Source organism: Chionomys nivalis, chromosome 8, assembly GCF_950005125.1.
Source record: "Chionomys nivalis chromosome 8, mChiNiv1.1, whole genome shotgun sequence".
Classification (NCBI taxonomy): Eukaryota; Metazoa; Chordata; class Mammalia; order Rodentia; family Cricetidae; genus Chionomys; species Chionomys nivalis.
In genome coordinates, this window is record NC_080093.1 from 75,130,815 (window position 1) to 75,144,273 (window position 13,459).

General features: G+C 39.7%; 2 protein-coding genes across 2 annotated transcripts in view; both read left to right on the forward strand.

Moving 5' to 3' along the window:
• Usp31 (ubiquitin specific peptidase 31) overlaps window positions 1–13,459 on the forward strand; it is a 64,905-nt gene that overhangs the window by 26,121 nt on the left and 25,325 nt on the right. The window contains exons 2-9 of the mRNA XM_057777338.1: window positions 870–1,007; window positions 1,914–2,002; window positions 2,098–2,190; window positions 2,924–3,059; window positions 5,571–5,715; window positions 8,319–8,496; window positions 11,861–11,972; window positions 12,432–12,526. Of these exons, the coding sequence (XP_057633321.1) occupies window positions 870–1,007; window positions 1,914–2,002; window positions 2,098–2,190; window positions 2,924–3,059; window positions 5,571–5,715; window positions 8,319–8,496; window positions 11,861–11,972; window positions 12,432–12,526 (986 nt within the window). The remainder of the gene's footprint in view (window positions 1–869; window positions 1,008–1,913; window positions 2,003–2,097; window positions 2,191–2,923; window positions 3,060–5,570; window positions 5,716–8,318; window positions 8,497–11,860; window positions 11,973–12,431; window positions 12,527–13,459) is intronic.
• On the forward strand, window positions 5,129–5,332 carry LOC130879165 (40S ribosomal protein S27-like). Its single transcript, XM_057777340.1, has one exon. The coding sequence runs from the start codon at window positions 5,129–5,131 to the stop codon at window positions 5,330–5,332; it is 204 nt and encodes a 67-aa protein (XP_057633323.1).

The following is a 13,459-nucleotide window of genomic DNA, read 5'->3' on the forward strand; positions in this document are numbered from 1 at the left end:
GTTTCTTCCCTCATTTTGTTTCATAACTGCTTTGTCACTGTGCACTCCCCCTGCTCTAAATGAAATACTCATAGCCAAAGTTAGAGTGCTTATTTGTTTCACTTATATGTAAAATGTTTTGTACGCATTCTTTTCTAACAATCTAATAGCAGGTCATTATACTTCCTTTTACTTTGGAATAGTTGTATCCAGCTTCTCTTCTCAGCACATGGTCCTAGCCAGTTCACTTTAGAACCATTTCCTGGTTTCCTGTGCCGTCTTAGGTTTGCTTTTAAAATCCTTCCTGAGATAATCTTGTCTTTACTCATTCCTCTTGATCTGTCTTGCAGACTTGCTCTTTCAGGTCTATTGAATTTCTTGGTCTTTTTTGAAGGTGTCATACTTTCTTATCATTTTTTTGTGGTTAAACATGTTGCTGCCTCCACTTTGATCCCTGCCTCTGCCCCTTCAGGACTTAAGTGACATCTCCAGAGAAGTCATCACTGTCCATCAACTCTTTCACTATCTTGTGTTCTACTCCCATGACATGCTGTTTATACACTTGCTTTATTAATAAAAAATACATTCCTAAACTTAATTCTTGGGGTAATTTTAGAATTATAGAAACAACAACAGAAGTAGCAGGAGTCCTTTCAAAGTCTACACTAGTTTCCTTATCATTAGCATGCCAGGTTAATGTCATAAGTGAGAAGTTAACATTAGTACCTTGCTGTTGACTGAATTTCATGCATCAGGATATTTCTCTGGTTTTGTTTGTTTTTCTCTGGTCTTTTTGAGACACGCTTAAGAGTGCATATCCCTATTTATGATAGTTTGTCTTCAGAGCCAGGAACTCAGAACTGCTTGTGCTGATTTATTTCCTTGCATAGAGTATCGTATCAAAGAATGCTCTGCAGTATCGAGGAAATTCCCAGCATGATGCCCAGGAGTTTCTGCTATGGCTTTTGGATCGAGTTCATGAAGACCTCAATCATGCTGTAAAGCAGAGTGGCCAGCCTCCTCTGAAGGTGAGTGCATGTACACTCACTCCTCGTACAGTCTGGGAGTGGGGAAAAGGCTAAGGAGAGGGAAGTCTTCTCGCAAACTTCTGTTAAGGGCTTGTTGCATTAAGTAGAGTGTAAAACTAAGTGGGCATTTCATGGATATTTTACCTGCTTATTGTGCTGCCAGTGTAAAGTAAAAGACAACTGTACCTAAGGACTTTATAGTCTGATGAAGAGGACCAGATGCTTTCTATTCTAGTAAGACACATACTGTATAGATCAATAGAATAAGTACACAGTCAAAAAGGAAATGTATGAATACCTCTGCATAGGAACTGAGTCCGGAAGGGTTTTACTGAAAAACATAGCAGTTCACATATATAGCTTTTCCACGTGCAGCCTTAATATTATAGGTAAAGTGGTACATAGAGTAGGAAGAGTACTTCTGTGGAGCTTTTGAAGTGTGTGACAAGTCTGTTCTGTATTTCAAAATTTCTGGTTTTAGAAAGTTAGTGGATTATTCTGACTTAAGGTCCTTTTGTTCCTGAACACTGTACTTTCATAACTGTGTCTACATGGTTGACTCTGTTACCATATTAAGGCATCCTAAAGGCCAGACACTGTTTTACTTGCCCTAATATCCTGTATAAAGTTCTCTAACCGTGGTAGCAGATGCTTTGTACCAAGGTCATGAAAAGGTTAAATAAAACGTGACGCAGACTGTGATAAAGCATCAAGATGAAGATTGGAACTTTTAGGGAGGAGAGCTGGCCAGTCTTCCAGCAGGCTAGAGAAATGCAGTTGTCTGTGTGAGGGAATGAGTGCATGTGACCTGCAGGCTGTGTGCTGTGTACAGAAGCGTCTGGGGTCCATGTACAGCTTATAAAGGAAGTTGAGTATATGTGTTTTTTCTTTTCTTTTTTTTTTTAGCCACCATCAGAGACTGATATGATGCCTGAGGGACCATCTTTTCCTGTGTGTAGCACTTTTGTACAAGAACTTTTTCAAGCCCAGTACAGGTAGGAGCAAATATATGTTTGTTACCTCTTGTTTTGTCTGCTTGATGCAGTTCTGTGTGGCCTTATGTGAATGTTTTACATTTTTGTTTTAAAAGATCTTCTTTGACGTGTCCTCATTGTCAGAAACAGAGCAACACTTTTGACCCTTTCCTGTGCATTTCTTTGCCAATTCCACTACCCCACACAAGGTAAGAATGTATGTATAAAATTAACAGTCTGTTGTGATGGGGCACTTCTCTGTAGACTCCTGTGAAGGCCTTTTACTTAATTTAAGTAATAGCCTTAATGGTAATGAACACAAGCCTTGTTACATTCTTGAAACTAAGTGCCTGTCTGAGTGTACAGGCTGAGCAGGCACATGATACAGGCAAGCCCATTTTTTCCCCCACTAGTTCTAGATTCTCTGGAGATCCTTCTTGTACTTATTTCAGACTTTCAGAGTTTCCAGAAATTAGGCTGTTTTGAAGAAAAAGAGAGAACCAATTATGAATATGTTTCTTGAAAAATATTTTTATGAAGATTGCTTTTTCAAAGATCTTTTGACTTGTTTGGTAGTTTCTAGTTAGGTCTAATGAAACTTTTCCCATTTAGCTTCTAAATAAAGGGGGCGTTAGCTCAGTTTCTTTTGTTTTTAGATAGAGGCTCATGTATCACAGGCTGGCCTCAGACTTGTGTAGCTGAGAATGGCCTTAAACTCCCACTCTCTTGTCTTTAGGTTCTAAGTGCTGCAGTGGCAGGCATATGTCCCTATTTCTGGTTTACGTCATACTGGGGGGATGCAGGCTATGCATGCTAGGCACCTGAGCTGTCTCATGCCTCATTTTAGTTTTCGTGTTGATTTCAGGTTAGGTTTCTTTCACTTTTTCTGTATTTTAGCTAAAATAAGTGACTAATGAGAAGCTCTGACTTTGATCTGCACAGGCCTCTCTATGTCACTGTAGTGTATCAAGGGAAATGTTCTCACTGCATGAGGATTGGTGTGGCTGTGCCTCTGTCTGGGACTGTTGCCAGACTTCGGGAAGCTGTGTCTATGGAGACAAAGATCCCCACTGATCAGGTAATAATCTGCTAAGACCAACTGTACACGAGACACTATACTGTTGGTTTCTGCTTATTTGGATTTTTTTTCCATTTTCAAATTTCTGCCAAACATGTTAGAAATTTAATATTGTGGGGAGGATGACTGGATGGGGGGAAATCCAGACTCAAAGAATACAGTGTATAGAAAACCTTCGCCTGCTTCAATTAATCGTATATATGAAAGGAAAACTTTTGTGCAAGACCTTGTGGCTTTCTTTGTAAAGTGTAATTACTTAACCTTTCACACTACTATGGGATTTGACAGAGAGGCTTCTCTGTCATGGTGGTGAGAATGGGCATCCTGCTAGTATGATGTTCTGTATATAGTGTATGTTCATTGTGCTGCTTTCCAGCCCCTGTTGTGGCACTGGGGTTTGAACCCAGGGCCTTACTACCGCTAGGACGTGCTCTATATCTGAGTCGTACCTGCCACTCTGTTTTGTTTCCTTACAAAGTCTTTTGTTTACATAGGGAAAAGTTAGGTTTCCCCTTTTGGGGGATGGGGAAGGGGAACACATCTTTGATAAGTAGTTACGTTTAAATTAAACAAGAAAATTATTTTGGCTTGTTGGGGACTTAACATATTTTACACACAGTTTATATTGGAAAAACATTATGGGGAAACATTCTTTAGGATTTATAAGGAAGGATGACTTACTGGTGAAACAGCTTTTCTTTGGATAGCTTTTGCAAGCCTCTATATAATCACTTGGATAATAATAAAGGTATTTTGTTCTTTGGCCTCATTTGGCCCCATTTGGACAAACTCACTTAAAGCAGTGTTGCCTTAATGTAGCATTTCTTTTCTATTTTCATAGGCTGAGTGCTGGCACGATGATGAAATGTTGGCATTTTCTTTACTTTAAATTGCTGCTTGATCCTTTTTCCTCTTCAGGGAGGGGAAGGCAGAAAGAAGAGAGGTCTTGGTATCTAAGGCAAATGCGGCTGTGTCTGTAGAGCCTCAGTGCTGTGTCACTCTTCACATGTGGTGTAAATTGGTGATATAATTACGAGTTTAGCCCTCAGCTTTCTGGAGAGGCGGATTATACTTCCATTCTCACCAGGAGAAAAGCGGCATAGACACAACATTCCTTAGAAGGAAATGTGCAAAGAGAATTTTTCTTTTTCTTTTTTTTTCTGGGTCATTTGTGAAACAGACCTCCAGCCTTTTCACCTCAGATCTGTTGAATGCCAGGACTCTTGAGGTGGTGATGGGGAGGGGCACTGGCAGTTGGTGCCCAGTGGTGCCTCTTCATTCTGTTGAAGAAGGCCCTGTTCAAGAACACAAAGCTGGTTGATTCCAGACTGTACCTCGAACCTTCTCTTGCTCTGCCCAGTCTAGTACTTTTGCATTGGCCAGTACTGCTGAACATGCAGCATAAGCTTTAAATGTAGCCGTTGTTTTCATCCATGTCTTTTGTTTTTCTATTTTTTTGTTAAAATATAACTTAGAAATTAAAAGTATCTTAAGTATCAGTGCTAAGAAGGTCACTAGCTTTAGTGCTGTGTTATATAGTATTTTTTAGATTTTTTTCTGGAATTTTTCTATAATCTTTTCTAAAATAGAGTTATTAGCTTTTTTTTTTTTTGGCTTCATGATGCAGATATATGCAGGTCATCTTTTCTAGTAGCTTTCTTAGTCAGCAGGGCTACATTTAACTAGTTACTATCATTGGGCATTCGAGTTGATTTTATGTGTTACAATATAGATAGCCATGATCATTTGACTTTTTTTTAATCGGAAAAGAGGAGAATTTAATGATATGAAAAAATGTCTTAGATTCAGATGTAATCTGTCTTCTCCATGAGACTGAAAACATGCAAAACCTTAGGCAGGTCTCTATTTCCTTTTTCCTCCTGTGAAACAGAGGAATGAGTGTAATCTGTTTCCAAACTTGGAGGAACTTTGGATTGATGCCACAGAATTCTGGATTCAGAGTGTATTGCTACACAGTCATAGAGGCCATTATACTTCTGAGAGTCTCTCATTGCCAGCAAATAATGTGGTCTTAGCCTTTCCGGTGGTGACGACCTCCCTATGAGAACATGCCTCTCGCAAAGGATCTCCTTCATCCCTCTCCAGAGGAGGAAAAGAGGAAATACAAGAAAAAGCACCTGGTGCAGAGCCCCAATTCCTACTTTATGGATGTGAAGTGCCCAGGATGCTATAGAATCACCACGGTAGTCTTGTGTATCGACTGCTCCACTGTCCTCTGTCAGCCTACAGGCAGAAAAGCCTGTCAAGACTGACAGAAGGATGCTCCTTCAGGAGGAAGCAGCACTGAAAAGCACAGGATTCGAGATGAGTGGGAACCACCCCAATAAACATATTTTGGATAAAAAAAAAAATGTGGTCTTAGAAGACATCCAGTAACCCCCACTGAGCATTACCAACCTGATGGTCTTATGAAGGTCAGGGTAGGATTGGAAGATCATTTTGTATTGAATTTCTAGTTACCCAACTGTTCACATTTTCCCTATCTTTTAGATTGTGCTAACCGAAATGTACTATGATGGATTCCATCGTTCCTTCAGTGACACAGATGACCTGGAGACGGTTCATGAAAGTGATTGCATTTTTGCCTTTGAGACTCCAGAAATATTTAGACCTGAAGGAATTCTCAGTCAAAGAGGTAAATGATCATGTCTCTATAACACACTTGAGTTTGCAGATTTGACCATTGTGGACATTGAAGTACTGTATGATAGTATACAATTTTAAAAATTGTGACTAAGTGTACATACTGTTGTGTTTTTAGATTTTTATTCTCTTTTTTGTTTGTTTTTCTTGGTTTTAATAAAATCTCTATTTCTTTTATTACTAGTAGTGATCCTTTTGAACCCCACATGTGATTCCTGTGTATTGAACATCTGCCCCTTCACGTGCCTATTATTTCTTACGTGCTTTTACATTACCTGGAGGTCCACCTCACCAGTTTTTCTCCGTTTTCTACAAATTTGCTTTAAGTTACTTGAGTTCTCTAGTTTTGTATGTGTGTGTTTAATCTCTGTCCTGTTTCTTTTTCTTTACTCTTGAAAATTTTTAAGCACACTATAAAGACATCCTTCCCCAAGTTACTCAGAGCAAGGCTGATTTCTTTTTCTTTTTTTTAAATGTTAGCAACAACTTTTTATTTGGGTTCTTCTATTTCTAACGTGAATTTTTCACTTGATCCTTCAATGCCCTTCCTCCCATTCAATCAGGTAGATTTTTTTCTTTTTACACTGTTACCTCTAGTAAATCACTGTTCCTGTATTTTATTCCCCTTTTGTTATTTTTCTGTATCTATCTCATTGCAACAGGAATTTTTGTTTCTGTGCTCAATGATAAATAAAAATACAAATTTAAGACAAAGACAGTAGAAGAGAGAAATCTCAAAACTAATCCTTTAAAAGAAAAAAAAGGTATAACTGAAAGAATCCCTACTTCTTTTGTAACTAAATAAAAAATACATTTGTACAGAGTCAGATACCAACAAGATAAACAGACAAATAACTGAGTCCGAGTGTCCCCAGTGACTGCTTCCTCTAGTGAAGCCCTATTTCCTTGGGTTTGCACTGTTTCTTATAGCGTTTTTAGCTGGGAACCAAGACTTGAAATGGGCCTGCAAAGGACATGTTGGCTAACTCTCTGGATTACAGCGCTCCAGTTATTGCGTCTGCTCATCTGGCATGTGTATATGGAAACGATCTGTTTCCTCTGTCTCTCACTATACTGGCATTCTTTGGAGTGCTGGCCATGTGATGGTTTATCTTTTTATACCTAGCAGTTTCTAATATGCAGCTAGTGATTTTAACTGGAACATCCCCCAATTCAGTCCCTGTTCCTTGATTGCTTTCGGTTTATGTTATCATATTGAGTTCCTGTACATTAATGAATCTCATACTCTGTCTAGAACATGCCTCTGTTGAAGGGTGCACCACTTTCAAGCATTTGTTAGACTATGATGTAAAGACATTATGAGTGCTCAGTAGCAACATGTGAGAATGTCCCTCACTCTGGGAGTGACAGCTGTGAATTAGAGAGGTTAAATCACTGGCCCCAGGGCCCATCTGTTAGGAAACACAGGGCTGTGATTTGAAGAGCGGATCTTCGCAGCAGTTGAACAGCGTCCTTTTATCTCACTAGAAATCCTGATCATTTCATACATTTACCTTTGCCGGGAATGAGGTAATTTGTTGTTTCAGATTTGGTTTCTGTTATCTTTATTTTTCCACATCACAGTTTAAAATGATTATAAATTGATATCTACTCTTGTTTCTTTGGGATTTCTTTATGGTATTTATGCCTAAAATGTGTTCTTTCTTCTAGTAGCTTGATTAAAGTTCAGGTTTTTAATTTCTAGTGATTTTTTACATATTTAATTATCTGGAGTTTATTTTGATATTACCTATATACTTGTCATTCAAATTATTATAATGCTGCTGCATCTTAACAGCAGCTATTGGATTGCTGGCTACTTAGCATACTGCCGGAACTGTACTGTGAATGCTTTTCTATAAGCTTTTCTATTTTCTTCTTCTAGTGTTATTATTGTTGGTAGTGTTGGCAGAAAGGTCTGTTCCTCTTATGAGTGTACATTTCACTAAGTGACATCCTTTTGAAAGAGTAAAGGGATTAACAGATATTGACATTAATTAGCTACAGAGTCTTGTGATAGGTCTTGAATAGCTGGATGGATGGCCCTGAATAACAGGAAGCTCTGCTGTAGAACACTGAAGATTTGTGCTGTCTGTCAGGCATTTGTGTTCTTGCTAGTATGGGTTGATCTGTTCTAGTTATGTTCTCACAACAGTTCTGGATTAGTAAATGCAGTTTTATCTCTTGTTGTGATAATCAGGGACAAGAAACTGCTAGTGAAACCTTGTAGATGATTCTAAATGTTGTCTACATTGCTTTTGGAATGCATTTGACTGGTTACCGGACCTAACTTCGAGTTATATTTGTGGGTTATTCCAGTAAACTTGCGCTTCAGAACTTTCTGACTTTGACTTGTGGAAAATTCCAATTTCCAATTTTAAAGGTAGGGAAGCCTACTTTAAAGGGAACGATGAATGCCGACACCTAGCCTGATGGCTAGATGAGCAATGTCATAGTAGAGTGTTTGTCCCTATTTTTGATTGTGGTTTAAATTATAAAATAACAGTTTCTTATTTCTATTTCTATTTTTTCTTGTAATGAATAAATGAAAAGAATCTTGAAGAGATAAGTTGAACTGTTTTTATTCTGTTTCAGGCATTCACTTAAATAACAATTTAAACCACTTGAAATTTGGCTTGGATCATCACAGACTATCTTCCCCACCATCAACAGCAGCAAAACAAGGGAAAGTGGACTTGCCCACCAGAGTGGCAAATGACAAGATTGTTCTGCTTGTGTGTAACCGGGCCTGTACGGGGCAGCAAGGGAAAAGGTAAAAACCAGATTATTTTGAGGCTATATGCTTTAAATCTTTTGAAAGGAGGGATGAAAAAAAATCTACTTTTAGTGGGAGTTTTGTTTTGGTTTTGAGATAGGGACTCGTTGTGTGTCCCCGGCTACCCGTGAACTCCTGATGCTCTAGCAGCTCCCAAGTGCCATTATGCCTAGCTGCAGTTAATTTTCTATTCTGTTATTCAGAAGGAATCTTTGTATAAGTTGGTTTAGTGTGTTGTATTAGGAAGGGAAAAGATATAAAATTAGTGTGTTAGTATTTGAAAGGTGCTTATTTTAAAGCTTAATTAATCTGGGCTGTGGTGGCCCAGCACTCGGGAGGCAGAGGCAGGCGGATCTCTGTGAATTTGAGGTCAGCCTGGTCTACAGACTGAGCTCCAGTACATCTAGGGCTACACAAAGGAACCCTATCTTGGGGGAAAAAACAGAAAGGAAGGAAGGAAGGAAGGAAGGAAGGAAGGAAGGAAGGAAGGAAGGAAGGAAAAGAAAAAAGTTTGCTTAGATTTTGAGAGCTTATGTCCTGTGTGTATTAGGCTTTTCTTAGAATTCTGAACCTGTATCTTAAAACTTAAAAAAGTCTTAACATATCTCTTTGGATGATACATGTTCCCTAAACTTATGTCCCAAATTGAACTCATTATCTTTCTCTTCCAATATTTCCTGTTTTGGCAGATGGCACCATTATTCATTCAGCATTCTAAGTCAGAAATACAGGAGTCAAAAATCTCTCAAATTTCTCTGATGCCCTCTTTAAGAATTTATGGGAACCATAGAATATCTTCAAAGTAGCTTTATCACAGAAGTATCTCCTGAATGGGAACAGCAGATGAATATGTTTCAGAAGGACTCAAAGGGTTTTTTGTTTTGTTTGTCTGTTTTTACTAGTCAGGATAGCCATTATTTGAGCCTTTTAAAATTTTACTTTGAAATAAGTTCCTTGGGTGGTAACATAAACATAAAAATCTCACATGTATTAATGATATTAACAAGAATGTTGATACTTACAGTGTTCAGGCATTGTTCTAAACCCTGGGAATGTAGAGGTTCCCTTTTCTCATGAAGCTGACATCCGAGATAGGCCAACCAAAACCCAGTAAACACATTTAACCTCAGGTAGTTGTCACCATGTTGAAGACACTGACACAGGCTAAAATGGTAGTGTGTGTGAAGGAGAGGCTCTGGGTCTACATTAGAACCAGAGCACAGGAAGGCGTCTCACTGGAAGGAATGTGTCCCAAGGAGAAGGAGTGAGCTGTGAGAACATCTGGGGCCCCAATGCAGACTAGGAGTGTGACATGTTTAAAATAATAAATGGAAAGGAGCTTGTAGTATTTTTATGGAATTGAGACCTATAAAATCCCCTTTGTGGTACCAGGCTCTTAGAGTGGAATCATTGTCTTGTGATAGGAAGCTGTTTCATCCATGGAGACTTTCAGGCAAATAACTTCAGTGTTACTGTTGTGAATAAGTCACTAGATGGCCTTTACGAATGATTTTCTTTTACCACTCGGCATCCACCCAAGTCTTCACAGAGTTCATCTTTTAGTTAGATTTGTCATTCATGCTGTGACTGATTCATCCAGCAGCTTCTGTTTTATGTGCATTGGTTGTTTAGGCTGCCAAGGTAAGTACATTTCTCTCTAGCCGTCAGTCTGTTAGTAAAGTGTCTAAATAGCGGTTTCTATTGCTGTGGTAAAACACCAGGACCATGAACAACTTGGTGAGGAAAGGGTCTATTTTATCATACAGCTCCAAGGTTACACTTGGCTATCTATGCGGGAAGTCAGGGCAAGAACCTGGAGACAGGATCTGGAACAGAAATTGTGAAGGAATGCTGCTTACTGACTTGTTCACCATAGTTTTCTAAGCCTGCTTTCTTATGGCATTTATCTAGGACCACCAGGTCAAGACCATAGTGATCTGGGTCCTCCTACATCACTCATTAATCAAGAAAATGCTTCACAGACCAATATGATGGGGCATTTTCTCAGTTGGCATTCCTTCTTCCAAAAAGAATCTAGCTTGTATCAAGTTGATGTAAACCTAGCCAGGCATGAGGATGGAAAGTCAGGCAGTGTTTATAACCCAGTGGCTAGTGCTGTGGTTTGTGGGGAATGAGGGTATCATACAGATGGGCAGCAGAGAACATAGGAGCGTGGAGAGGGTATTCTGTGCTGACGGAGTGTGGTCTGCATCTGGGTGTATAGAGAAGGAGACATTCAGGGATCAAAACATAGACTTGAACAACTAGGGCATGAATTGAAGCTGAGGCCAGAACAATGGTCCTCAACTTTAACTGTGTATTGGAACTACCTGAGGTATATTCAGAAAAGCCTCAGTGCTAGATAACATTCCAGACTGACTTCATTAGAATCTCTGGAGCTGGTTTGAGCAACAGAGATTTTTTTTTATTGTTTATTTATTTATTAAAGATTTCTGCCTTCTCCCCGCCACCACCTCCCATTTCCCTCCCCCTCCCCCATTAAGTCCCCCTCCCTCATCATCCCTACGAGTAATCCGGGTTCCCTGCCCTGTGGGAAGTCTAAGGACCACCCACCTCCATCCAGGTCTAGTAAGGTGAGCATCCAAACTGCCTAGGCTCCCACAAAGCCAGTACGTGCAGTAGGATCAAAAACCCATTGCCATTGTTCTTGAGTTCTCAGTAGTCCTCATTGTCCATTATGTTCAGCAAGTCCGGTTTTATCCCATGCTTTTTCAGACCCAGGCCAGCTGGCCTTGGTGAGTTCCTGATAGAACATCCCCATTGTCTCAAGTGTGTGGGTGCACGGTCCTAAGTTCCTTGCTCGTGCTTTGTCTCCTGCTCATGATTTGGACCTTGAGATTTCAGTCCGGTGCTCCAATGTGGGCCAAACAGAGATTTTTGATGTTCCTTTGGTGACTTCAGATGTAGCTAAGACTGAGAACTATAGTATTGTCTCTTATTTTATGTGGTATAGGAACCTGGCAGAGCCCAGCGGACTTCTGCCCTAGTTAGGAAGTGACTTTAGGTGTCGTTTGATAGTGCCTATCTTGTCAGTACCAGGATGTGGCTACCTGCTTCTTAGACCTTCTAGCCTTACATGTTCCTGACACTTTTTTGATGTACAGGTTGGTCATTTTCACTGTCTCTGCCCCCTTACTGCTTAACTGTGCTTCACAGAGGCCATTTCTTCACCTGAGAGATCTAAGCAGTTCTTCTGACCTTGTCTTCTGTGAGAGTACCATTATTAGTTTTTGTTTTGTTTGAGAACTGTCCTAAAACCAGTTAGACTGTGATCCGATTTAAAAAGACCAAGAATAAGGGATTGCTGTATTTTAAGGTGACCCTGTTGTTTGTGTGGTAGATTTGGACTGCCTTTTGTCCTGCACCTAGAGAAGACAGTAGCATGGGACCTTCTGCAGAAGGAGATCTTAGAGAAGATGAAGTATTTCTTGAGGCCTACTGTCAGCATCCAGGTTTGTAAGCATTTTGCTATTCCAGTAGAGCATGCGTTTTTACTCAGAAGCAGCAGTCAGTACAGAGAAAATGGTTTTGTTGGGACTTACTGCCAGTTTCTGAAAGAAGTTGCTATTGCAGAAGGCCCCTTGAACTGCTGTGTATATTATATCCTGTCATGGTGCCTGTCTAGTACAGCTGGCATATGGTCAGCACGAGATGGTATAGAACTTCTATCTGTAAACTTTAAAAATTACTGTGCTAAGGTATCCATAAAAGACCATTAAATTAGTGTTCAGTGAAAGCAATGTAATATTTAAATACTTGATAAATAAGTTGCATTTGAGTGCCTTGTACTTAAAGTGGAGGATTATTTTGTAAGGTGAGCTGTTTGCTGTATCTGATGTATTTTGGAAATGCCACTGTGAAACATGCTCTTGCCTAAGTCCAGCCTAATTCTCATCTGTCACTTGATATAGGTGTGTCCATTCAGTTTGCGTGTGGTCAGTGTTGTGGGGATAACTTACTTGTTGCCTCAGGAAGAGCAGCCCTTGTGCCACCCGACAGTGGAAAGGTAAAAGACAAACACAAAACCATTTTCAAGAATCTCACATGTGCTCCTGTAACATTTGATGTAATATCTGATGTCTGGTATAATTTCCATATAAGTGTCTTAAGTTCTTTGAGGCCATTTAGAAGTGAAGTACTTGGCAACTTGATTTGCCGTGCATTGCTGATACCCATGGGGGCCTGCCCTTTCTGAACAGAAACAGAGGAGGGGTGGATAAGGGGGCAGAGGGAACGATTAGGAGGAGATGAGGGGGGACTGTGTGGTCAGGATGTAAAACAAACAAACAATTAAAAACTAAAAAAAAAAAAAAGAAATTAAGTTCTTGTTTTACTTTTGGCTCATACTAGGTACAGTGTTGTCCTAGTCAGGGTTACTATTGCTGTGATGAAACACCATGACCAAAAGCAAGTCTGGCGAAGCTTACATTTCCACATTACTGGTTAGTATTGATGAAAGTCAGGACAGGAACTCAAGCAGGACAGGAAGCTGGAGGCAGGAGCTGATGCAGAGGCTATGGAGGAGTGCTACTTACTTGTTTGCTCTTCATAGTTTACTCAGCCTACTTTCTTAAAGAAGCCAGGACCACCTACCCAGGGTGGCCCTACCCACAATGGACTGGGCCCTCTCACATCAATCATTAGTTTAAGAAAATACACTACAGGCTTGCCCACAACCCAGTCTTATAGAAGCATTTTCTCGGTTGAGTCTTCCTTTTCTCTAATGACTCTAACTTGTGTCAAGTTGTCATAAAACTAGCCAGCACAGAAGTATTCTATGAGCTTTCTTAAAATTAAAGTAACTCATGTTAGGAAGATTAAAAAGAAAATATACATTCATGCACACATGCTCACAAACACACGTGTATGCATGCATGCATGCATGAATGAATAAACAAGTAAATGATAAATAAATTATACTCTCATTCACAAAGATTGA

Excerpts from the sequence above, each read along its gene's own strand:
- LOC130879165 (XM_057777340.1), top strand. The coding sequence starts at position 5,129 with ATGCCTCTCGCAAAGGATCTCCTTCATCCCTCTCCAGAGGAGGAAAAG.